The 24,013-nt window shown below is 48.5% G+C and overlaps 4 protein-coding genes and 2 pseudogenes across 4 annotated transcripts; 2 read left to right on the top strand and 4 right to left on the bottom strand.

Moving 5' to 3' along the window:
• Window positions 1–1,110: 1,110 nt before the first annotated feature.
• Window positions 1,111–2,006, top strand: LOC137463522 (scale keratin-like). Its single transcript, XM_068174761.1, has 2 exons — window positions 1,111–1,520; window positions 1,674–2,006. The coding sequence occupies exons 1-2, from the start codon at window positions 1,111–1,113 to the stop codon at window positions 1,903–1,905; spliced, it is 642 nt and encodes a 213-aa protein (XP_068030862.1). The 3' UTR covers window positions 1,906–2,006.
• Window positions 2,007–3,217: 1,211 nt separating this feature from the next.
• LOC137463553 (feather keratin B-4-like) lies at window positions 3,218–3,953 on the bottom strand. The gene has a single exon (XM_068174791.1). It carries the CDS (start codon window positions 3,830–3,832, stop codon window positions 3,500–3,502), a length of 333 nt encoding a protein of 110 aa, XP_068030892.1. The 5' UTR covers window positions 3,833–3,953; the 3' UTR covers window positions 3,218–3,499.
• A 5,244-nt stretch (window positions 3,954–9,197) lies between these two features.
• On the bottom strand, window positions 9,198–9,836 carry LOC137463606 (feather keratin 4-like). Its single transcript, XM_068174880.1, has one exon. It carries the CDS (start codon window positions 9,546–9,548, stop codon window positions 9,198–9,200), a length of 351 nt encoding a protein of 116 aa, XP_068030981.1. The 5' UTR covers window positions 9,549–9,836.
• Window positions 9,837–14,555: 4,719 nt separating this feature from the next.
• On the bottom strand, window positions 14,556–17,917 carry LOC137463725 (feather keratin 4-like). Its single transcript, XM_068175055.1, has one exon. It carries the CDS (start codon window positions 15,213–15,215, stop codon window positions 14,865–14,867), a length of 351 nt encoding a protein of 116 aa, XP_068031156.1. The 5' UTR covers window positions 15,216–17,917; the 3' UTR covers window positions 14,556–14,864.
• A 1,867-nt stretch (window positions 17,918–19,784) lies between these two features.
• Window positions 19,785–21,105, bottom strand: LOC137463601 (feather keratin 1-like; annotated as a pseudogene).
• Window positions 21,106–21,886: 781 nt separating this feature from the next.
• Window positions 21,887–22,738, top strand: LOC137463600 (feather keratin 1-like; annotated as a pseudogene).
• The last annotated feature ends 1,275 nt before the right edge of the window (window positions 22,739–24,013 follow it).

The following is a 24,013-nucleotide window of genomic DNA, read 5'->3' on the forward strand; positions in this document are numbered from 1 at the left end:
GGAGCCCACCTTGGAATTGCTGAGTAATTAATGGCATTTGAGGTGCAAACACAGACCTAAAACCCCTCACGTTTCTAAAGCATTTGGAGATAATTGATATTTTCTTCATTTTTGATACCCGTCTCCCTCTTTTTGTGCAGCTTCCATGGATTTTCATGGGATTCACTTAAATTTTAAAAGACGAAGTTAATTAATCTGAAGTAATCAAACCCAAAGACAGTGCTCGTGATGGGGATTATTACCTCATCATTCACCAGCCCTATGCCCTCAAGTCTGTCCTGACATGGCCTCACGCCCATTTTTGCACATGGGGAGTGGCAGTGCAAAGCCAGCAGAATTAAATCCCTCCATGTGAGGGTTGTTTTGTGTGGGACCGGAGGCACGGAGGGCGTTTTGTCCTTGTAAGCACTTTAGGAAATGTATAAAAGCTGCCACCACTCCGAGCCTCTCCATCCACATCTCCTGAGTTAGTCACCTTGGTGAACAGGGTAAGTCCGAATTGAACTCCTTTCTCCTTCTCTATACTTCTTTTTCCCCATCCAATTCTTTGATGTTATGGATCAGCAGATTGAAAACTGTGGGTCTCAGAAGGTTGTTGTAGAATAAAATGTGAATTTTCACCAAGCCAATTGGAATAACCATTTCCAGGCATTTTAGGTACAGTGCGTAAAATTTAAAAATATCTGAGTGATCATTCCCACCTTGTGGCAATATAAGGGTAAATTTTCTGGTTTGGAAGCTGAGGGGCTACTTGCAAAAGGATATGAAACAACAAAAATTGCTGCTTTCTATCTGACACTTATTAACTTCCTATAGATACATTGCTAGATTTCAGTTGGTCTTATAAATTTATAAAGAGATAAAACCCAGTGTAAGAAGTATCACCAGAGATGACACCAGATATTTTCATCTGTGTATGACATCTCGGGGATCTTGACAGAAGCCAGAGCCCAGAATGTGATTTTTGTGGTCACATGAGGGCCAGATTTGGAAAGCAGTGAACTCTAGACTCTCACATTTTCCATGGCAAAGCACAGGCAGAGTCAGGTGGAAATTTCTGGATCTGAAACCTTTCTCCTGCTGTGCGTTGCAGCCTCCCAGCACAGAAGGATGTCCTACTCCGGCGAGTCCTGCGGCGTGAGCTGCCCCCAGCCCATTGCCGAGAGCTCCAACGAGCCGTGTGTGCAGCAGTGTCCCGACTCCAGAGCCCTGATCCTGCCCCCGCCGGTGGTAGTGACCATCCCGGGCCCCGTGCTCAGCAGCTTCCCTCAGGAGAGCGTTGTGGGATCGTCGGGGCCAGCCTGGCTGGGGCGTTCCTTCAGTTCCCGCAGCTCCCAGGGCTACGGGGGCTCCTTTGGGCTGGGAGGTTCTGGGGGTTCTGGGGGCTCCCTGGCTTTGGGGGGCTCCTCTGGCTATGGGGGCTCCTTTGGGTCAGGAGGTTATGGGGGCTCCCAGGGCAATTGGGGCTCCTTTGGGTGGGGACCTTATGGAGGTTCCCAGGGCTATGGGGGCTCCTTTGGGTTGGGGGGCTCCCGTGGTTATAGGAGCTCCTTTGGGTTGGGAGGTTATGGGGGCTATGGGGGCTCCCAGGGCTATGGGGGTTTCTCGGGCTGTGGGGGCTCCCTTGGATATGGGAGCTCGCGGGGCTATGGGGGCTCCTTTGGCCTGGGAAGCTGTGGGGGCTATGGGGGCTCCCAGGGCTATGGGGACTCCCTGGGATACGGCCGTTCCCTGGGTTATGGAGGTGACATTGGCTGGGGGGGTTCCCAGGGGGGCTATGGGGGCTCCTTTGGCAATTGTGGGAGGTCCTACAGCTCCGGCTTCTCCTCGCGGGGCTTGGGCTATTCCCTGCCTGGCTCCCAGAGATGGGGCAGGTCCCGCCGCGGGAGCTGTGGGGTTTTCTAAAGCCCCCCTGGCAGTGCCAGGCCCCAGAGGCAGTGCCAGCCCTGGAGCCCAGCCCGGGCCATGGGGACACCGGGCAGGAGCCGCTGGCAGTGGCAGCTGAGTGTGCCCAGCAGCCCCGGGTGTGCCCTGAGCCTTCCATCCCCTTGGGATACCTGAGCCCTCCATCTCCTCTTTGTGCCCTGAGCCCTCCATCCCCTCGGGATACCTGAGCCCTCCATCTCCTCTTTGTGCCCTGAGCCCTCCATCCCCTCTCTGTGCCCGGACCCCTCCATCCCTGGATTATCCCGGTCCCGAGCAAGGCCCTGCTCCCAGAGCATGAGTCCTGCATCCCCTGCTGCCCCGGGATCGCCTGGATTCCCTGCCCTCGGCTGTTGCTCTTCTCTCTGACATTAAACCCCTGTTGGTGTTGCACAAAAGCCTCTCTGGTTTTCATTCGTCCTTTTTTTTTTTCCTCCGGGAGCAGATCTCCCCAGCGTGCTCAGGGATCCTTATCACAGGATCTGACCTGCTCCACGTCTTTAAAATGTGGAATGGGAGCTTAATTGGGGTACTTAACACGATGTTGAGGAATGTTTGTTTAGCAATTTGCCCGTCATTAACTTCCCCGAGGTTCTTGAGTAATTGCTCCTACTCTGAGGATTCCTGATGACATCCGAAAGGCCCCTCAATCACCACATCGTTTAGCAAGCAATTAAGGCATAATTGCAGCGTTTCTAAGCTAGCAAGACAACAAGGAAAGGACGAGACCTGAGGTTTCATTTTGTTTGTTGGGGTTTGGAAGTTCTGCCTGGGTTTGTTCAGCCTGAGGAAGAGAAGCTTCGGGGAGACATGATTTCACCTTCCAGTATCTCCAGGAGCCGACAAGAAATACGGGGAGAAATTATTTCCAAAGGCCTGGAGGGCCAGGCCCAGGGGGAATGGGCTCGAATTTATGGAGAGGAGGTTTAGATGGGATATTGGGAATAAATTAAATAAAGTTTTGTCTCTAAAAAGCTGCTTTAGCTTTCCCACCTCTTTCCCTCCATTTGGTGCTAGCCAGGAGTTATTATTTAATGTTGTTCTTCCAGAAATGACAAAAAGGGAAAATATTCCCAAAAAAAAGAGCTATTACTCATTGTATATATTTATCTAACTCCTCAGTGATTATAATGGTATAACTTAAATGCAGATCTGCTTGGTACTCACAATTTTTGCACAGGCAAATTTCTGCCAGAGAAGGCTCCAAAGAAGAAGAGCGAGAAAGAACATTGCAAACCACAAATTGTGATGCACCATCTATTTAATGAGCAAGAAGTGGAATTAAAAAAAAAAAAAAAAACAGCATAAGAAAGCAGAAGGGTTGAATACCAATTAAAATTCATCAGCCATTTCCAGGCAGTGCTTTACAGCTGGACACCCAGCGACATTTGAGTGACATTTTTCACCTCCCTGATACCACAGAAAGGCATCAAATGGGAAAGGCCAAGATCCTGCAGCCCCGGGAGCTCAGGGCAAAGCTGCGGGGGTCAGCAAGCGAGTGGGCACGGGCTCAGTCCTGCATCCGATCGCGCTTTCCATCTCCTGCTCATCCTTTCCTGGCCGTCCCGAGGCTCCCTCAGGGCCCGCTGCGGTTGGAGCGCCGGTAGGACCTCCCATAGAGCCCCCCCAAAGCGGAGTACCCCAAACTGCCGAGCCCCGAGGAGCTGCCCGAGGAGATGGGGACGCCCCCGGCACTCAGAGCATCCCCGACGGCCGCGGAGGCCGAGGATCCCACGGTGGTGTTCTGGGGGAAGGAGCTGAGGATGGGCCCGGGCAGGGTGACCACCACAGGAGAAGGTTGGATCACGTAGGTGGAGTCCTGGCACTGTCGGACGCAGGGCTCGTTGCAGCTGTTGGCCAGCGGCGTGGGGCCACAGGACGTGGGAGCACAGAGGTCATAGCAGGACATGGCTGTGGGGTGTGAGTGCAGAACGCAGGGAGTTCTGGAATACAAGGAGCGAGGTGTAATTAGTCACGTAATTAAGCTGTTATGGTGATGGAGAGCACAGGGACTGCGAGGGGAATGGAATGAAGGGTTGGTCTCGCATTTGAAAGGAGATTTCAGTGAAGCTCGGAGCTCTCCACACCACCAAGGGCAGCTCCACCTCCTCCTGAGCGGCTCTGAGCGCTCCTTTCCCACCACACTCCTCCTGCAGCCCTGAAATAAGCAGGGAGGTGAGGGACCAGGTAGACTGGAAAGCATGCAAAAACTGTGCCGGAAAAAAGAGGGAAAACCAAAAAATTCCTCAGCAAGTAAAAATGAGGAGCAGAAAATTTACGGCGAGGGTGTTGAGGCCTTGGCATGGGTATCTCTGAGCAAGGGAGTTCAGGGAATGTCCCTCTGGAGACATTCAGACCCTCATGCCCAGGAGTCTCCCTCTCCAGAGTTGTTCCAATCCCGCTTGGAGGCTTTCCTGTATCATTGCCCCGGGAGATCTCCAGAAGTCCCTTCCAATCCCAAATATTTTGTGGTTCCATCCTGAGAGCCAAAAGCTCTGCACAGATTCCCCACATCCACTCCCAACTGCTGAGCAACACTCAGGCAGAGCTTGGGACTTCTAGAAACTGAAAGATTTGGGTGACACAAATGAAAAAAATCCGGGGTCAGCACAGGAACGACCTCCACCCTTCACAGAATGTCCCTCCCTGGAGAAAAAGCTGCTTTGAGGTCTCCCCAGCAATTTTAAAGAGCGTAGACCTCGGGGCGCTACAGACAAACAGCAGAAAAATAAAACACAACGACAGCAACAATGCAGGAAAATGGGGAGCGGATTGAGACTTACCCTTTTCTCCAAGGAGAGAGAAGCAGGAATGGTTGTAGCTCCTCCGACCGAGCTGATTTTATACCCTGGCCCAGAGAGCCTGAGGACCTGGCACAAAAATTGTGCTTGTAGCCCATTAGCAGCCAAGTGCTAACGATTCCTCATATGCAAAATACCCCTGGCTGGGGATTTACTTTTCCTCTCTGTTTGTGTTTCTTGCCTGGATTTCATTTCCTCCCTGTAATGTATGCATTCCTCTGGAGAGGTTTCTTTTATCCTCAAATCTTACAAGCCCAGTTAATTCCTGATTAGAGGCTGATTCAGCTGGGTTACTCAAGAAATTATTTTGCATCCTAAGGAACCATGACACGGATGAATGAAACCATCAGGAAAGGTGCAGTGACCTTCCCTGTGACATCCCTTTCCCCCTGCATGGAGGGCACAAGTTTTTGGCACACCTCGCTCTGAGAAGGGCAGAAATTCCTACTTCTGCCTCAGAATTTCACCAAATTCCTCTCAAACAGAGGGAGAGACACAAAAATCAAGGAAATAAAATTGTTAGAAAGCATTCAGAGCTGATTAAACTCCACCACTCTCCAAGGTACTGGGAAATGGATTATTTGAAGGAACAGATTTTATTTTCTTGACTCAGCAGAGAGCATGGAAGAGGATCAGCATCTGACCTATTCCTTTATTATTAAGCCACCAGACTCCCATGATGGAATCTGAGACACAATTTGGGAACTGAGTGTCCAAGTCCTTCATCTCAGGAGTCTCCAGGCTGGGTTTTCTCCCTACATCAAACCAGCACCGTGATTGAGGTCAGCTGGAGGATGCCTGGGAATTTGGGGCTGCTCAAAGCCTTGCCCAAGCTCATCTTTGGGGTCATCAAAGACACCAAACCCTTTTTCATCTGCCACCAAACCCTTTTTCATCTGCCACTAAATTATTACTTTCCCCTGCTGAGCTTTGCACCATTATGCAAAATTGTTCCCCAAATTAATAGCAGTTATTTAGAGATGTTTGTAATGTTCCTGTTCCTTTTTTCCCACTTTGAAAGCCAATTCTGTCTTTCACTTTGCACGTATCAAAGATCACCTCAGCGTGCAGCAATTCCAGTTCCTTTTCAAAGGCAATTTCCAGATTAAAAAGTAATTGCAGACAATGCAGGAGCAGACTGGAGGGCAGGGCCGAGCATTCCAGCCTCTCGTGGTGTTTAATCTCCGAGGCAGAGACAAGCAAATCAGCCCCGAACTGGGAATATCTTCCCCAACATCTCCTGGGAAATAAATGCTGGTTGGAGACTTCTGAAGAGCAGAAGTCTTCAAAGTTCCCAAAAGATTTCCCTGGACCACTCAGACATGCAAATGTGGGATGATCAGCAAATGGGCAGGGACAGAGTCTTTGAACATGACCAGGGGTTCGAAGGGGTAGCCAAGATTCCTGATGGATTCCACAAACTTCCCCACCAGCTCCAATCCTTCCACCTTGTCCTTGAAATACAAATCAGAATTTGCATCAGCTGGATATCCCCAGTTTGGGATGAACCAAAATGATGACACGATGGATGGAAGCTCTCCCGTCACTCAAGATTGACCAGACCTTCCCAAAGTTCTCTCTGCATGCACAGAAATGTTAAAAATTGGTTGTTCAGAGAAGCTGTGGCTGCCTCATCCCTGGAAGTGTCCAAGGCCAGGTTGGACAGTGCTTGGAGCACCCTGGGATAGTGGAAGATGTCCCTGCCCATGGTTTAGATTATTGTTAAGGCCCCTTCCCACCCAAACCATTCCCTGATTCCCTGACTTTCCTTTATAACAAGAATTATCTATCACCTCTAAGAGCAGCTTGTGGTTTGAAAGCCAACTCATCCAAAGCTACAGAGAAGATAAAAAGAGCTCAAATTCCACTTCTGAGGTGATCCTAAGTCCAGCTTGTCTGGCTGGCTCCATCTCCTCCTCCCAGGAGCCGAAAGCTTTGGGATGTTGCTCATGGGAAGATAACAAGGAACAGCGATCTGAAATCTCCTGGGCACTTATCATGGCTGGAATTGCACACTCAGGACTCCAATTAAAACCCGCTGCCACACCAGGGGCTGCTACCAGGTGTGTGCCCAAAATGCCAGAAGTCCTAAACAAATGGGATTTTGACTCATCCCCACTTTGGAAGGTGGAGTTGGCGCAATGGAGTTGGGAATGTTTAATGGATGCAAAGCAGGGAGATGAAAGCAGCCTCGCAGGTCGTGGGTTTCATCCGCGGCCAGGATAAACCCGTAATGAACATAAACAGTAAACAAACCAATTTCCCTGCTGGGAACCCAGCCAAATGCAAAGCAAACCCACAGTTCCTGCGGGGACTGGGTAATAAAAGGTGCAGGAATGTCTGGGATCCTCCAGGCAGCCCCAGAAAGCCATAAAAGCTCTCCAGAGCCTTCCTGCCTCTTCTCTTCTCCCCATAAACCCAGGAGATGCTGCAGCTCTGGCTTCAGCTTTGCAGAATTTGGTGCTGAAAGGGATTTTCGCTGACAACAAATATTTCTGCAAAAACACCTGGTGGTATTTTTTATTTCCATGGGACCAAGTTGTTGCAGGTCTTCAGAAGAATTCCTTCCCTGTGAAAAACAATTCTAACACAATATTTCCACTCGTTTTCTGCAGCAGTGAATAAATAACTTTCTAACTGACTGCAAACCCATACAGATTTCCCTTTTTTCTTCAGATTTACTGAGTTTCACTGGTTTACTGAGCTTTACTGTGCTTTACTGGTTGCCACACCAAGTTTTAACCCAAAAAGGCCGTTTGGGACAGGAATGAAAGGGGGAAATGGTGCTTGAGGGTCGTCTTTTATTTTATTTTTAAAAGTTTGATCCTTCTGATGCGATTTCTGAATGCTTGGAGGAAACATCCCAGCTTTAAGGGGAGTTTTTTTGCAATCTGGGAAGGGATTTGGTTCAGTTAATGAAAAGGGAACTGCAAGGGTAAGGAAATTAATTTTCTTATGAGAAATATCCAGCTGAACCTGTCCAAGGCACCTTCTCAACAGTGCCTCAGTCACAACCCTTTGGAGCCATTGGACTTTTTGGAATTCACCACCTTTGATCAGGGAATAGCTTCAGTTGAGATGGCAAAAAATATTAAATTAAACATTTAATCCAGACCAAGTTCCTCTGTAATAGAACATCAAACTGCCAGCTTTCCACTGTCTTCTGGTGTTTATTAAAAAAACCTCCTCCTTAAAATTATTAATTCTTTCATTTACCTCCTTTAATTTCATTTCACTAATGACTGCAGTCAGCAGAACCTCATCACCACCTTTAATTACAGTTCAGCCTCATTCTGGACAGGCAGACAAAGACTCTAAGTGAAACTTTTTAGAGATAATCGGGAGTTTTATGGGCTGACAGGACGTTGAGTCATCCGGAGCCTTCAGGGGAAGCTTTCCAAACCTTCTTCCTTCAGGGTGTCTAAACAGCTCCTTCGTCCCAATCCAGGAGGAGCAAAGCCGCTCCTGATAAAGCTCAGCTCTGGCTTAAAACACCCTAAGAGTGGGCTGGAACTAAAAATTCTTTGAATTTTAGTCCTTTAATCTCTCTGTCCAAGACTTGCTTCCCAACCCAGCGAATTCCAAAGGGAGAAACCCTTCCCATCCTTCTGTGCCTCCCCTCCCAGACTCACCAGGGGCTGAGCTCAGCTGCCAGGAGATGCTGCACCTAAAAAAAGGATGTCCCAATTGCTGCTTCTCTCCCTCCACATTTCCCTGAGGAACCTCAGCTGAGCTCCCTTCTTTTAAAAGGCTTTTCCCAAGTATCACATTTTTAAAATGCCCTGTTTATGTCCCAGCAGGAGGTACCCATTGCAGGGTCCCTTTCTGCCTTTGATAAGGGGTCTCAGACTCAGATTTAAAAGTTTTCCACCCTTGGAATCTGACTCGTTCTCCTTTGAAATTATTTGAAATTATTATTATTTTGAAATTATGTTTTCTGGAAGTGGGGACTTCCAAAGGCACTGGAAAAGGGGTTGGGAGAGCAAAGAAGGCCAGGCAGACTCGGAGGGTGATGCAGCACGAATTTAATGGGTTGAGGAAGGGAAGGAAGCAACGAAAAAGTCAGGAATACATTTCCATGGTCCAGTAAGGACAGAACCTACTCATCCCTCTCACAGCGACACTCTCAGCGAGTGGAAATCTTCTTTCTTCATTGATGAATGACCTGTGCTAATCCAGCCATGCACAACAATTGCCAACAATTGATATTTTGCCTATTATCAAATACAAAAAAAAACCAAAAAAAACACCCCAACAAAACAAAAAAGCAGGACAAGACATTGGATCAGAAATACGAAGTAAAGCACAACAAGAGACAAGCAAAGGCCTGGTTTGGGGAGATGCCGAACTCCCACAGCTCCTTTTATTCCAGGCTGGGGGTGTCTCATGTGGCATCCAAAAACCACGGCCGTGAGCTCAGTCCTGCTCCAGGGACGGGTCGGGATTCAGCATTCCTGGTCTTCTCCTCCCGCCTTAGCAGGGCCCATAGAAGCCGCTGCGGGACGCGTTGTAGCGCCGGTAGGGCCGGCTGTAGCCACAACCCAGCCCAGGGTAGCCAAAGCCCCCAAAGCCCAAGGAGCTGCCCGAGTTGATGGGGACGCCCCCGGTGCTCAGAGCGCTCCCCACGGCTGCGGAGGCTGAGGATCCCACGGTGGTGTTCTGGGGGAAGGAGCTGAGGATGGGCCCGGGCAGGGTGACCACCACAGGGGACGGCTGGATGACCACGGTGGAGTCCTGGCACTGTCGGACGCAGGGCTCGTTGCAGCTGTTGGCCAGTGGCGTGGGGCCACAGGACGTGGGGGCACAGAGGTCGTAGCAGGACATGGCTGTGGCCGGAGGGAATTCTGGAATACAGGAGCTGGGTTACACCCACATTTATCAGCAGCTTTCCAGGGGTCCATTCAGGATTGGGAATTGAGAAGGAAATTAGATTTTTAGTGCTGTTTGTGTTCTGGCCTTAGGTGAATTCTCCACTTGGGCTGTGGTGGGACGTGGTCACACGACTGAACAGGCCCAAGAATTCACTGCTGATATTAAAGTGCAGCTGCACAACCTTAAAACTTCCTTGGATCCCAAAACTGAATAAATAACCCATTTAATAAGTAACCCATTTAATAAATAACCCATAGCCATTTAGCTAATGTGGCTAATGATTTTTATAACTCGACAAAACTCTCTCTTTTGTATTAAACCCCTTCCACCCTCTGAGAAAAAAATACCACAACAGGAGTGAGGGAAAAAACTACAAAATCAAGGCAGAAGTTCACTGTAGAAAGAGAATAAATAGGTTCCAACTCACCTTACTCGCGATGGCAAAGGAGGGAAGAGAAATGGCTGGGAGAGCTTAGAGTTGCTCAGGCTTTTATACCGAGTTTTGAGTTGCCCAACGACTTGGGCCACTCTTTGTGCAAGGAGTGATTTATGGGCCACGACTGATTACAGGGGTTTTTGCCTCAGTATTTGTGTTTTTTACTGCTTCACTTCCTTATCTTGTGGTTTGTCTATCTGACCACAGGGTGCTTTCATCTTAAAATATTCCTGGCCGGGTTCATTCCTGGGAACACTGCAGTGATTAATTCAGCGGGATTTATTCAGCCTTCAAACCTCTTTGGGATCTGCTTGGTGTCATTAAAGGATATTAGGCCTCATTTGCATAATGCAGCGCCCTCCTCTGAAAGGTAAATCCTGGGGGAATTCGTGGAGAATTGCAGGTATTTCCAGCTGCTTTCCACAGGTTCCCTGAGGTTGGAGAAGACCTCCAGGACCATCGAGTCCAAGGTGTTCCCAACCCCAACCTTGTCACCAGCCCAAGGTCCGCTCATTCCTCGGACACCTCCAGGCATGGGGAGGCTCTCTGGGAAAGGAAGAAAGAATTTTTCCATGGAAGAGGCTGCCCAGGGAGGTTTGAAATCCCCATCCCTGGAGGTGTCCCAGGAATGAGAGGACGTCAAGGGATCAGTCACAGGTTGTGACTGATGATCCTGGAGCTCTTTTCCGACCCCAAATCCATGAGCAGTCCTGGCTGAAGGGATTAACCCCAAGGTTCTCACTCTGCTGGCACAGCCACTCCGAGACATGCAAATCACATTTAAATTAGGGCTGTCTCTGTGGGGATCCTCTGGGAACAGAAACTCGTTTGGCTTGGTCAGAGCTTCCTGAGGACTTCAAAGTTTATCAGCAGCTTTATTGGAGTGCCACCATGCAAATGTCCCATCCTGGGCACATTTCAGATCCCTGACCTAGATCTGAATTCTTGTATTTTATTTAATAATATATTACAAAGATTTAGGGGTGCAGGGCAGTAATTGGGCCATGAAATTGATGTCATTGTTTCTATCTGCAGGAATTACTGCTGCTTTATTTTAAATCAAAGAGGAAAAGTTCAAGGTTTGGCTCGAGCCATCTCATATTTCAGGAGGATTCTCAAAAATAAATTCCTTGGCTGTTTTTAGCTGTGCTTTCCTCACTATTTCTCCATATTTTAAGGAATTAGCAGCTATTTTAAAAAAATATTTCCTCTCTAGGAGTTAGTTGAGGAATTAACTTGCATAACACCATCCGCAGTTTCTTTTCATATTTTTAAAAACTTTCTTCATTCTTTTTATTCATCTGAGCTTTGCTTGGAAAACACAAAACACGTTTCAAATCCAGATGTGAATTTAAAAACAGATCTGGCAACATTTCAAATCTGTTTGGGGACTTCCTTGTAAGCAATTACAATAAACACTGTACCAACTAAAGCCTTTATTTTATTGTACTCTCAGAATGACTTAATGGCCTGATTTTGAGATGAATTAAAGTGGGCAAATTAAGAGTTCACAGATTTTTGTCATCAAGGCCAGATCTAAATATTCAGATTATAATTAAGACATTTTGCATAATGTGAGAACATCCTCCTGAGACACCTGTGAGTGACTGAATGTCTGAAAAAAGAGATCTTTAATCAAAATGGGACTGGGAGGTTACTCACAGTCATCCCTGGGTAAAGTCTCTGGGCACAGAAGTGACCCCAAAATCCATGGAGAAGCAGAGGGAATTTCCCTGGCAAGAGTGGCATCTGCAATTCGTTTTGAATTGTAATTAATTAGCTCATTATGAAGAATTAGTTCCTCAAAGGCTTGAAGCCTCTGTAAAATTCTTGCAGTTCTTGAGTTCCCTCCTGTGCTAAGTTTTGCTTTTCTCTCAGTAATTCTGGACTGAGCTCGTGAGGACTTTATGGAGCCATTTGAGGTTTCCACCATAATCCAGGCCAGTTTCAGAGCTGGACACAATTCCAGAGCTGGACACGATTCCAGAATTGGACACGATTCCAAAATTGGACACAATTGCAGAACTGGACACGATTCCATAGCTGGACACAATTCCAGAGCTGGACATGGTTCTCGAACTGGACACAATTCCAGAGCTGGAATTCCAGGTGGAATCTCCCCAGAGCAGAGCAGAGGAGCAGAATCCCCTCCCTGGATTCTTGGGGTTGCCCCGACCTGGGATTAGGACTTCGCCCTTGGGCTTGGCCCAGTCCCACCTCTCCAGCCTGTCCAGATCCCTCTGGATTGGGAATTCTTTGAACCTGAAGGTGTTCCTGCAGCTTAAGTTGTTTAATTCAGACCCTCTGGCCACGTCTGCCTGGAATTTGGGATTTTTGCAGCCACCCCCCATTCCTGGCTGGAATTTGCTGCCCGGCCCAGGCAGACGAAGCTGTGGATGTGTGATCTGAGACGTTTTTGGGGTAGGCGGAGCCTGGGACGTCACCTCTCCTCAAAGAATCCCCCTGAAGGCACAGGGACATGTGAAATCCTCCACTTTCACACCTGACTGGAGCTCATTTCATTGTTAATTTTATTCAGATTCTGTCATGAACAACATTAAAATCACTCAGGTTTGAGGTTTGCTTTGGCATCTTACTCTGGGCTAATAAATTTCAACAATTTCTGTTATGATTTCTGGTTTGATCCAAAAATTAATGTCACTCACTCCTGGATGGATCTGAGGAGAATTCCTGCAGGGAGCCGGGGTAGTGTGGAATTCCCAGCTGGAATTCTGCTGGGAACAGCAGGAAACAGCTCTAGAAATTAATTCACACTCGAGGGAGAAATTATTTACTCACCAGAAGCTCTGCAAAGCAACACACCCAGAATGGGAAGGTTTTGTTTGTTTTTCAGACCTGTTTTTCGCGAGGTTTCAAACGCAGATTTTAATTACATTTCAAATTGGATGAGTGCAATTAGTGCTGCCCTGGGTGCCAGCTCCACCTTCCTCACATAACAACCTTTGGTGCCACCAAGGCTGGTGAATTTGGGATTCTGATCCATCCCCTGGGAGCTCGGATTTGTCAAGAATAATCAGGATAAACCCCATGCACAAAGTGTTTCTTTTCCATGAGAAACCCTATTTCCACAGGACGTGGGGGCTCACAAATCGTAGGAAGACATTTCTTGGGATGGAGGGAGCTCTGGGACACAGGGAGGAAATTAAACCCTGTCACAGAGTCCCCAGGCACCTGCAAATCACAAAACCCAGGCCTTTTTAAGGAATTAGCCCATTTATCACAAAAACCAGGAATTAGCCCTTTATCAGTTACATTCTGTCTAAGCACAGCAAATGTCATTCAACCAACCACCATAAACCGTGATATGTGCACAAAGTTAAACACCTTCGGAAACTTAAATTATTTCATTAGAACTTTCTGTAATTTATATTTTTAAAAAAATAAAATTAAGCCAAATCTCCGTCTCCTTAAAATCCTTTAACACCTCCTATTCTCTCCACAAGAAGATTCTCTTCTTTTTTAGAATCTTTTCTACAAAAAGGTTTTTTCTAGAAAAGATTTTTCTATAAAAGGAGAGTCTTTCTCCTCCCTCTCCTCAAAATCTCTACAACCCAACAGCGCATAATATTTTCCAATATGTTACAAAATCCATTCCTTCCAGTAGTGATCACACCCAAGAGAAATTAGCTTCCTTTTCATGGGTAAAACTGAGATAACCCAGGAACGCTTCCTCCTCCTCATCCTCCCCTCCAGGCACAGAAACTGCAGGTCTTGGAGGGGAGATCCCATTTTGGGAATGGCCTCATTAACAGCCTGGCAGGGATTCCAGCTCCCTAATTAACACCCGGAGTTCATCCAAGAGGTTGGGAGCCCTTGGATGGGGAGCCAGGACACACCAACTTCCGCTTGTGGAGTTTCGCATTCTCCACACTCAATTAATGCATTTGGAGCTCCCGGGACAGGTGAGGCACCAAAGAGTTGGCAAATTACTGCGTGAACTGAAATTTGTAGCATTTTGTTGGCTCCGCAGCCCTGGGTGTGATGGAACAAAGGATTGAAATGAACGCTGGATCCCGGAGATGAAAGAAGCTTTGAGGGAAGTTTTTCATCTCACGCCAGGCTGGGACATAAACCACGAGCAGTTTAACTCCTGGGGACAACTCAACCTGCTGCAGACATTGTTTGCATAACTGGGTTTTTGGAATGTCCCAAACCTTCCCAGCAAGAGAATTTTTTCCTTTTTTTTCCCCCAAAATGGACTGGTTTAGTGCCTACAGTGGCTGTTGTAAATCTAAATCAGATCTGGGAGGTGCTCTGAGTTCTCCATACTCCAGGATGAACATTCCCGACATTCCCAATATTCCCAACTCCCCCAGACTATTGATGTTCTACACGGTGATAAATTTCACCTAAAAAAATGAAACAGAAAAAGTTTCAAATAAGAACAGGAAGGGAGGGAAAAAACCAGCAGGAGACTCAGGAGATTACGATAAAAGCATAATTTTATTAATCCCAATGAGAGGATTAAAGCCCTGCAAAGCACAAGGGGTTGGTGTGGGGGGAAAGGCTCAGCTCAGAGGGACGTGTTCCCAAGGCAGAGCTCTTCTTCCAGCGCACCCTGAGAACCACGTCCTACCTAATTCCTAAATTTAAAACTTTACACCGGGTAGTACCAAATACACCGAGCAGCAGAGCTACAAACAGCACCAGAAACACCCAGGAGTAACACAGGAGCAGTGGCCTCATTCCAGGGGCTGATGGACTCCGTTCAGGTGGAGCTGTGGGGTTCTGACCCCATTTTGGACACCATGAGCTCAGTCCTGCTCCAGGGACAGGTCGGCATTCAGCATTCCTGGTCTTCTCCTCCCGCCTTAGCAGGGCCCATAGAAGCCGCTGCGGGACGTGTTGTAGCGCCGGTAGGGCCGGCTGTAGCCACTGCCCAGCCCAGGGTAGCCAAAGCCCCCAAAGCCCAAGGAGCTGCCCGAGTTGATGGGGACGCCCTCGGCACTCAGAACGCTCCCGACAGCTGCGGAGGCCGAGGATCCCACGGTGGTGTTCTGGGGGAAGGAGCTGAGGATGGGCCCAGGTAGGGTGACCACCACAGGGGACGGCTGGATGACCACGGTGGAGTCCTGGCACTGTCGGACGCAGGGCTCATTGCAGCTGTTGGCCAGTGGCGTGGGGCCGCAGGACGTGGGGGGACATCGCTCATAGCAGGACATGGCTCGGGATGAGGTCTGGAGTACAGGAGCACACCTGTGGGCAAGGTAGGAGCCGTGTCACACCTGCATTTACTCAACTCAGCTCATTTACTCATTTTAGTTCAGTTATCAGGGCAGCGACTTTCCAAGGAGCCTTTTAGGAGCTGAGCCAGGAGCTGAGGAGGAAACCAAAGTCTTAAATAGAGACAGAGGCTGAAATGTCCTCTGGGCTGTCAGTGATGAGGGGAAGAACTGGCAGCAGAACAAAAGAAGCAAACCTGTGTCATTAATTTAATTGTAGGATTTTGATTGCACGTCTGGAGAGACCCAGCTCCGTGCACCCAGAGCATTGAGGCAGCATCAATTAGGAGTGAAACCCAACCACAAATGTACCTGTGGAGAGAGGTCCACCGGCAGCTGGAAAAATGAAAGGGAGGATTCGTTTCAAGGCTTCAACTTTGCCTACAAAGAGGTAGAAATTTCAATGACAAATTTCAACGTCATTAAGCAGCCTTGAAGAAGAGGTCTTTGAAATCTTTCCCAGACAACTCATCCATGAATGTGAGAAAAGGCAGGAATTCCCTGCACGCTCTTGGGTTTTATCTGCACCACAGCAATAAAACCAAAATTCTCTGATTTCTAGGGGGTGCTCAGCTCTGCTCTGGTTTTTCCCCTTCTTTCCCTTCATCCCCACAATCCCTGATCCCACTTCCCAACATTCCAGGAGATGTCTTTGCACTCTGGAACAAAATTTCCACACTTGGTGACCCAGCTGACATTCCAGGATGGAAAAGATCCTCCAAGATATAAAATGCTGCTGAAATATAACTCAGCTCCTGGATTTTCCGTTTTAATAAATAGTTGGACGTTAAAAGGACCTTCAAAGATCCTCGAGTTCCAACCCCTTGCAGACTTATTCCACCCATGCAATTCGTTAATCTTTATTAGTTCTAATATTTTCTGTGTCATTTAACATGTCTGAAAACCCACAATTGAATAAATTTCTATCACAGTTCAAAGATCTCTATTTCCAAGTCAGGACTCCAGAAATTATACAATTCCAACAGCAAACCCCAACTTTTTAAACAGAAAAAGTCTTCCCCCCACCAAAAAAAAAATAAAAATCCAGCAAGCAGCAGAACACTGTGGGGAAAAAAACCCAGATTATTAGAAGGCAAGAACTCAGCAAACAGAGAAAGAGAAGTGGATTTGAACTAACCTTGCTCACAAAAGAGGAAAGAGGGAGGAGAAGTGGTAGGAAGGAGTTGGGTTGAGTTGGTTTTTATACCTCAGCCCTGATGGCCTGGGGACCACAGACAGCCTTTGTACCTGGAATTAATTCCCAACGAGTATGTCCTGAATGTCAAATGTTCCACCTGATTAAATGTTCTTTTCCTCACTGCTTATTTACTTTGTTTTTATTTCCTCCTTATCTTCTGACAGACAGATTCTGTCCTGCAGGTTTCTCTCATCTCGGGAATTAGGGACCAAATTTATTCCAGGGCTACCTTTCAGTCACAACAAAATCCAGACTCCGGAGTATGTTTGACTTTAGTCATAAAGAAAAATACTAAGAATGTCTATAATACATAATTCATCATTCCAAGGCGTTCTTTTATTAAGGGTATGAGTCTAAATCTTTAATAAATTCCTGTCTCCAGCGATGCTCACCAGGCTCTGCCTCCAGCCGGGCATCAGAACAATCTCAATTCTGGGTTTGGGCAAAGCCCTGCCTAAAGAGCACATCCAGCCCTGAAATCCCACAGAGGCACGGCAGGAAGTGCCAGAATTGTGGAATTCAGAGACAAATTACCATTTTATCACATCCAATTCAAATGGTTTTATGGCATTAAATCTGGGTAACGCAGTTTGAGGCACAGCTGGAAGAACAAGGGGACATTTAATCCTGATTTATCAGTCCTTTTACAAAGGGAACCACTAAACCCCTCCTGTTCCACCTCAGCTCACAAACACCAGTCAGAATTGTGGAATCATGGAATGGTTTGGGTGGGAAGGGACCTCAAAGCTCATCCTGTGCCAATCCATGTGCAGGGACACCTCCCATGATCCCAGGTTGCTCCAAGCCTCATCCAACCTGTCCTGGGACACTTCCCAAGGTGGGGAATCCATGGAACCACCTGTGCCAGGGGCTCACCACCCCCACAGGGAAGAATTCCTTCCCAAATCCAACCTAAATTTCCCCTCTTTCAGTTTCACGCCTTTTCCCCCGTGTCCTGTAACTCCAGGCTCTTGGAAATTTGTTCCCCATGTTACTTGTTGGCTCCTTCAGGTCCTGGGAGGCCACAATTAGGTCACCCCAAAGCTTCTCCAAGCTTGGAAAGGTCCTCAGAGGTTTTGTTTTTTGGGAGATGTGAACATTTTAATTGACAATTGTTTTTAACTGGGTCAGACTGGGAATGGCGCACAAAGAGTTTTGGCTCCTCTTGGATTTGATCTTGGATCCCAAGGCGGCCACAAGTGAACAAATTGCTGAGGAGCTGGGAAAAAATTGTCTTTATTACACTGTACTTGAAGTAATTTCATGCTGCCATTATTAGAGTTGGTCTAAAAATACCAGAAATTAAAAGTACCTATAAATTGGGAAGATGAAAGAATTTTTAATGGATGGATGATGCTTCTCACGCAATGCCAGCCTAAACCTAGACTGGGAAACAAAAGCAGGATAATTCCTTTATCAAGAAAAGGTTCCACTTGCAAAAATACGTGTGGGAACTAATTAATTCAAAAAAATAGGCTTCAAAAACCCCATGAAGTTAAAAATATCTAGAGAGTTATCGCACCCATTTTTCCACCTGAACTTCCAAAGGGAATGCGGCTTCAAACCACGTTTGTGTTCTTCAGAAATTGTCTCTCCAATGATTTCAGTCATTGCAGGTGGTGGATCAGACCCTTAAAGGTACAAAATTCTGCTTGAAATTGAGCTGAGCTGGAAATCTAATAAAATCTTCCACATCCTGCACAACCCCCCTGCCATGCTGGGCTGGGAAGGTTACAGAACATGGCTTTTTCCCCTTTTTTTCCCTTTAGGTCAGCAAGGGTAAATTTCGGGGTTTATTTCCCCTTACCCAGACTCTTCACTCTCCCAAATTCCCCTCCTCCACCCCTCGTGCTCCGTGTCCATTTGCATCACGAGATTAATAGATTAAATTAATTAAATCGATTAAAATTATTACATAAATAGATTAATTCGATTAAATAGATTAAATGGTCTATTGGTGGTAGATAAAGAATGCATTTTCAAATCCCTCACATATGTTTCAATAAAAACAGATTTAAACTGGCTTTTATGGCCCATACTTTTTAATTGGTATTACATTAATTTCACCATAATAAAATTGTTATAGCACAGAAACCTTATGTGTAACATTTTTATCAGCAAGTGCCATATCTGGGGTGTCACTTAAGATGACCATGAGGTCATTTTCATATTTAAAAAAGCTAGAAAAAATAGTCTGATCATAAATACAACTGCAGCGGTTCTGCCGCGCGGAATGCCGCTGCCCTTGGATTCCTCACGGATCCAAGGGAACAACTTATCCCACCAGTTCCTCTGATTAATTGTTTGGAAAATTCACCCATGGAAACCTCTTTTCCAGCCCAGGCTCCTCTCAGTCTGGGACATTTTCATTCCCCAGATTTCATGTTTTGGCGTTGCTGCCTTGAGCTGCGGGTGGAAAGGGTCCCCAGCAGAGTTCCTCTGCTCCCCGTGACCGGGAATGGCTGGAGCTGTGCCAGGGGCGTTTGGGCTGGATTTTTGTGGAAATTTCTTCCCCTCGAGGGTGCTGGGCACTGCGCAGGCTCCCCAGGGATCGGACACGGTCCCAGGGCTGTTCCAGGAGTGTTTGGGAAACGCTCCCAGGGATGTTTTTGGATTTTGAGGTGACTGTGCAGGACCAGGAGCTGGATTGGATGACCCTTGAGGGTCCCTTCCAATGAGGATATTTTAGGATTCTATCCCATCTTTTTGCTGAACTCTTCTCCTCCCAAATTTGTAAATTTGCAAGTAAATAAGTTTTAATAGACTTTAAACATAGCATAAAATGTTTGAATAGAAAACCTCTCCTCTTCTGCCTGTTCTGTGGACATTTGGACCTGAATGCCAGGAGCCTTCCCTCGAGCTCTGCAAATATTTATATCTCTGCTCCAGGATGATTTCATTTTCAAATAGATTTTATTTTGTGGGTTTATTTGTCTTGGGTCTCTTTTGGTTGCCACAATGGCAAGTGTTGCTTCTGCTATGTTAATATTCATTCAGATTCTCAATAGTTTCAAAGATGCCAAAGAGGGGACAAGATCTAAAATCTCTCAAGCCTAAACACCACAATTGTACTTTTAAATTCAGAGTTGGGATAAAAAATTTGGGGGAAAACCTCCCAGAAAGAGAAATAGATTTGAGAACCTCTTCAGTGCTTCTCAAGAGCATAAAAACCAATGAAATTACTTTTATCAGATGAGTTGTGGTGGCTTTTGGATGCACATTTTTCTCCGTGAAATCTTTGCATAGATTTTCACATAATTCTGCCCCAAGGGGAGGTAAAAACGAGAGAAAAACCACAATGAAACTCAAAATCAGATGCAACATCAGTTTAATGACAAACAGTCAAGTAGCATTCAGCAAAAACAAAGGGAAACAAAGGGAAATATATATTTATGAAGGGAAAAGAAACCATTCCAATTGAGATACAGAAAGCAAGGCTCCACCTTTCCTTAATTCCTGAATAAAACCCCTCCACTGACTGTTGGCAATCACAGCGTTAAACCACCATGAAATGCAAAATCAGAGACAAGGAAACTCTTCAAAAGCAGGATTTTCAAGGCTGAAACAGGCAGGCCATGAGTCCAGAGAGCACCTCCCTCCCTCCCTCCTTGGCAGGAGGGCTGCAGGGGCCAAAGCCTCTGGAAACGCTGGCCAGCAGCTCCAGGGGACGCTTGGCCTGGGGAGGCACTCGCTGGACGTCCGGCCAGGCTCTAGCAGGGCAGGCACCTGCGGCCGCAGTAGCGGCCACCAAGGCCAGAGAGCCCCGAGAGCCCAAAGCCACCCGAGTTGATGGGCACTCCCTCCTCGCTCAGGATGCTGCCCACAGCGGCGGAGGTGGAGGATCCCACGGCGGTGTTCTGGGGGAAGGAGCTGAGGATGGGCCCGGGCAGGGTGACCACCACGGGCGAGGGCTGGATGACCACACGGGAGTCCTGGCACTGCCGGACACAGGGCTCGTTGCAGCTGTTGGCCAGCGGGGTGGGGCCGCAGGGCCGGCACAGGTCGTAGCAGGACATGGCTGTGGCTGGAGGAGCACCTGCAGAGAGGGCAGCGAGAGCACCCACGGACTGTGAGGCACAGAGGGAGATGCTGCTGGGCAGGAGAAAACACAGCCTGGGCACAAGGGACAGCCTGGAGAGGGAGGAAGGGAGCAATTCAACAGCCCTGAGCCCAAAGAGTTCCCTGCAAAGAAATCCCAACGTCTCCCACCTCTCCCCAGGAGAAAACAACCACCAAAACCTGCTGAGAGCAGTATCAAGGAGAAAGACTCTCAGAAACCACTACAGAGAGGCAAAGATTCCATTGAGGGTCAAGTGAGAAGAGAAGAGAAGAGAAGAGAAGAGAAGAGAAGAGAAGAGAAGAGAGAAGAGAAGAGAAGAGAAGAGAAGAGAAGAGAAGAGAAGAGAAGAGAAGAGAAGAGAAGAGAAGAGAAGAGAAGAGAAGAGAAGAGAAGAGAAGAGGGAGGCAAAGGCCCTTGCAGCTCACCTGTGTCCCCGAGGAGGAGAAGGCAGAAGAGGTGGATGAGGCATCCCCACTCGCTCTGCCTTTTATACCGTCCCACACAGCCCCAAGCCCACGAGCACCCTCGGCACATGGAACGTGTTTACCAAGCTCATCTTGCATGCAAAACATCCCCATTAGAGAAATGGGGACACTGCAATGCTGCTTTTTCATTTCCCTGTGCAGGACATGCCCAGTCAGCCTCCCAGGCTCCTCTCAAGTGCCAGGATTAGAGGCCAAAACGTGTCTGGGGGCAGTGCCACGTCAGCTGGGCTGGGTGATGCAGCCAGTGCTGAGGAGTGTCCAACATCCCAAATCATTCCAGCCCTGGCCCTCCAGGGCAGGACTTTAAAGTGTTTCCTGATGATGGGGCTGAGCTCCTCAGGGCCCTGAGGCTCCAGCCTGGCCATTCCCCTGCAAGTGTCAGCTCTGTCCCTCGCCTCTGTCGCTCTCTGGCCCAGGGGGGTTTGGAGTTGCCATCCCTGGAGGTCACCAGTGGGATACTGGCCATGGCACTCCGTGCTCTGGGCTGTGTGACAAAGTGGGGATCAGTCCCAGGTGGGACTCAGTGTTTTGGGAGAGCTTTTCCAATCTCAGGAATCCTTCCAAGTGAGGGACCAGCCCCAGTCTGGCCCTGTGGTGCCAATGTCCAGCAGGGGACATGGGGCTGCCTCTGCACTTGAAAGTCCTGCCCTGGAGGGCCAGGGGCTGGCACCAGATGGTCAGTGGGACACTCCACAGCCCTGGCTGCATCACCCAACCCTGCTGACAAATCATTTTCCCTGGAAATGTTTTAGCCTCTAATCCTGGCACTTGAAAGGAGCCTGGGAGGCTGACTGGGCACGTCCTGCACAGGGAAATGAAACGGCAGCCTTGCAGGGCAAAAATAAAAACACTAATTTTTGTAATTGGGATGTTTTGCATGCAAGATGAGCTTGGTAAACACATTCCCTGAGCAAAGACTGTCCCTGGGCCTGGGGCTGTGTGGGACGGTATAAAAGGCAGAGCAAGTGCAGGATCCCTCATCCACTTCTCCTGCCTTCTCCTCCTTGGTGACACAGGTGACTGCCTTCCTCTGTTTCCATTTCTTTTCCTCTGTCTCTTCTGGCTCCCACTGGGGCTTTACCTCAGTTATATTTTGCTGGGGCAGATGGAGATGGTCTCCATTCTCTGTGCCACACTGGAGGGAGGTGGGAGAAGGCCTTGTCTCTGTTTTTAAGGCCTTCTTGGGGACTGCAATTCCTTGTCATTTCTATCTCCCTCTCCAGGCTGTCCCTTCTGCCCAGACTCTGCTCCTCCTCCTGTGAGCAGCATCTCCCTCTGTGCCTCACAGCCCGTGGGTGCTCTCGCTGCCCTCTCTGCAGGTGCTCCTCCAGCCACAGCCATGTCCTGCTACGACCTGTGCCGGCCCTGCGGCCCCACCCCGCTGGCCAACAGCTGCAACGAGCCCTGTGTCCGGCAGTGCCAGGACTCCCGTGTGGTCATCCAGCCCTCGCCCGTGGTGGTCACCCTGCCCGGGCCCATCCTCAGCTCCTTCCCCCAGAACACCGCCGTGGGATCCTCCACCTCCGCCGCCGTGGGCAGCATCCTGAGCGAGTCCGGGGTCCCCATCAACTCGGGTGGCTTTGGGCTCTCGGGGCTCTCTGGCCTTGGTGGCCGCTACTGCGGCCGCAGGTGCCTGCCCTGCTAGAGCCTGGCTGGACGTCCAGCGAGTGCCTCCCCAGGCCAAGCGTCCCCTGGAGCTGCTGGCCAGCATTTCCAGAGGCTTTGGCCCCTGCAGCCCTCCTGCCAAGGAGGGAGGCAAACGTGGCCAGCTGAGGCTTCTGCTTGTCCTGCTTTCTTCTGCGCCTCCTCAGGCCCTGCCGGGCCCTGCTCTGCTGGCCCAGGGGCTCAGCCCCAGGCCAGCGCAGCGGGGTCCTGCTGCTCCTGCTGGCCCCGGGCACGGGGCAGGCAGACGTGTCCCACTGCTGGCACAGCCAGGGCTGCCTGCCCAGCCCTGCTGCTGGGCCAGCCTGGCCCGGGCCCTGCCCACCCCTGCTTTGTTTCTGTCTTCACACTCAATAAAGTTCACTCTGCATTGGAACTGGAGGCTCCTGGAATTCCTTCCCTTTTGGGATACCCAGCTAAAGCTGATTCATGGGGGAGGTCACAAAATCACAGTTTTTTTGGTTGGAATACAATTCCAGAGGTCACGTGACCCAAACCTTGCTCAGGTGGGACAGCCTTGAGGGAGTTGCTTTAGATGCCAACGGCTGCTCTCGATCTGTCCAAGGATGGACACCCCATAATAACCTCCCTCGTCCATGTGTTCCATCACTCAGTAGAAAAATGTTTCCTGGAACACCTTCCATGGCTCATGTCCTGTGGGAGAGGTTTTACAGCGACTTCTGTGAGCCAGAGAGAAGTTTGAGAAGAGGATCCAGGTTCACCCGGAAAGAATTTCCTACCGAGGTCATTGACAGAGAAACCAAGAAAGAAAGAAGGAGAAATAAGAGAAACCTGCAGCTGCCTGTTCCAATGAGCACTTTGTTTGTCTTTCCTGACCAATGAGTAAAGTGTAAATTCATGAGCTTTATAAGAATATATTAAAAACATGCATGCTAGAATAGAAAACGTTAGAAGCCTTCTGAAAATGGAGTGTGTTGCTCTGTGTTGTGACCGTCTCAACTACGACAATGTCCTTCATGCAACAGAATCCCAAGGAGTTGCCACCCTTCGCTTCTGCCACCACAGCATCCCCTGTGCCCTCCTGTCCCTCCTGGAGGGCTCAGGAGGTCACAGGGACACGTTGGGCGCAGGGAGAACATTGCTGGAGTGTTGAATTGTCGTGTGGGTGGTGAGGCAGAGGAGGGCAAAGTGCTCCTGCTTCCTCTCACAACTTCTACTCCCTGTTATTCAGGGAATCACAGAATTGTGGAATATCCAAATTGGAAGTGACCCAGAAATCACCAAATCCTGCTCTTGGCTCTGCACAGACACCCCAAAATCCCACCCTGTTCCTAAGAGTGTTGTCCAAACACAAGAAGTGACCTTCACTCCA

This window comes from Anomalospiza imberbis, chromosome 29, assembly GCF_031753505.1.
Source record: "Anomalospiza imberbis isolate Cuckoo-Finch-1a 21T00152 chromosome 29, ASM3175350v1, whole genome shotgun sequence".
NCBI classification, from domain to species: domain Eukaryota; kingdom Metazoa; phylum Chordata; class Aves; order Passeriformes; family Viduidae; genus Anomalospiza; species Anomalospiza imberbis.

What these genes read in the sequence shown, in the direction of transcription:
- LOC137463522 (XM_068174761.1), top strand. Translation starts at nt 1,111, where the DNA reads ATGTCCTACTCCGGCGAGTCCTGCGGCGTGAGCTGCCCCCAGCCCATT. An exon ending in GGCTATGGGGGCTCCTTTGG is followed by an intron (nt 1,521 to 1,673) that starts GTTGGGGGGCTC and finishes TGGCCTGGGAAG; the next exon opens with CTGTGGGGGCTATGGGGGCT.
- LOC137463553 (XM_068174791.1), bottom strand. Translation starts at nt 3,832, where the DNA reads ATGTCCTGCTATGACCTCTGTGCTCCCACGTCCTGTGGCCCCACGCCG.
- LOC137463606 (XM_068174880.1), bottom strand. Translation starts at nt 9,548, where the DNA reads ATGTCCTGCTACGACCTCTGTGCCCCCACGTCCTGTGGCCCCACGCCA.
- LOC137463725 (XM_068175055.1), bottom strand. Translation starts at nt 15,215, where the DNA reads ATGTCCTGCTATGAGCGATGTCCCCCCACGTCCTGCGGCCCCACGCCA.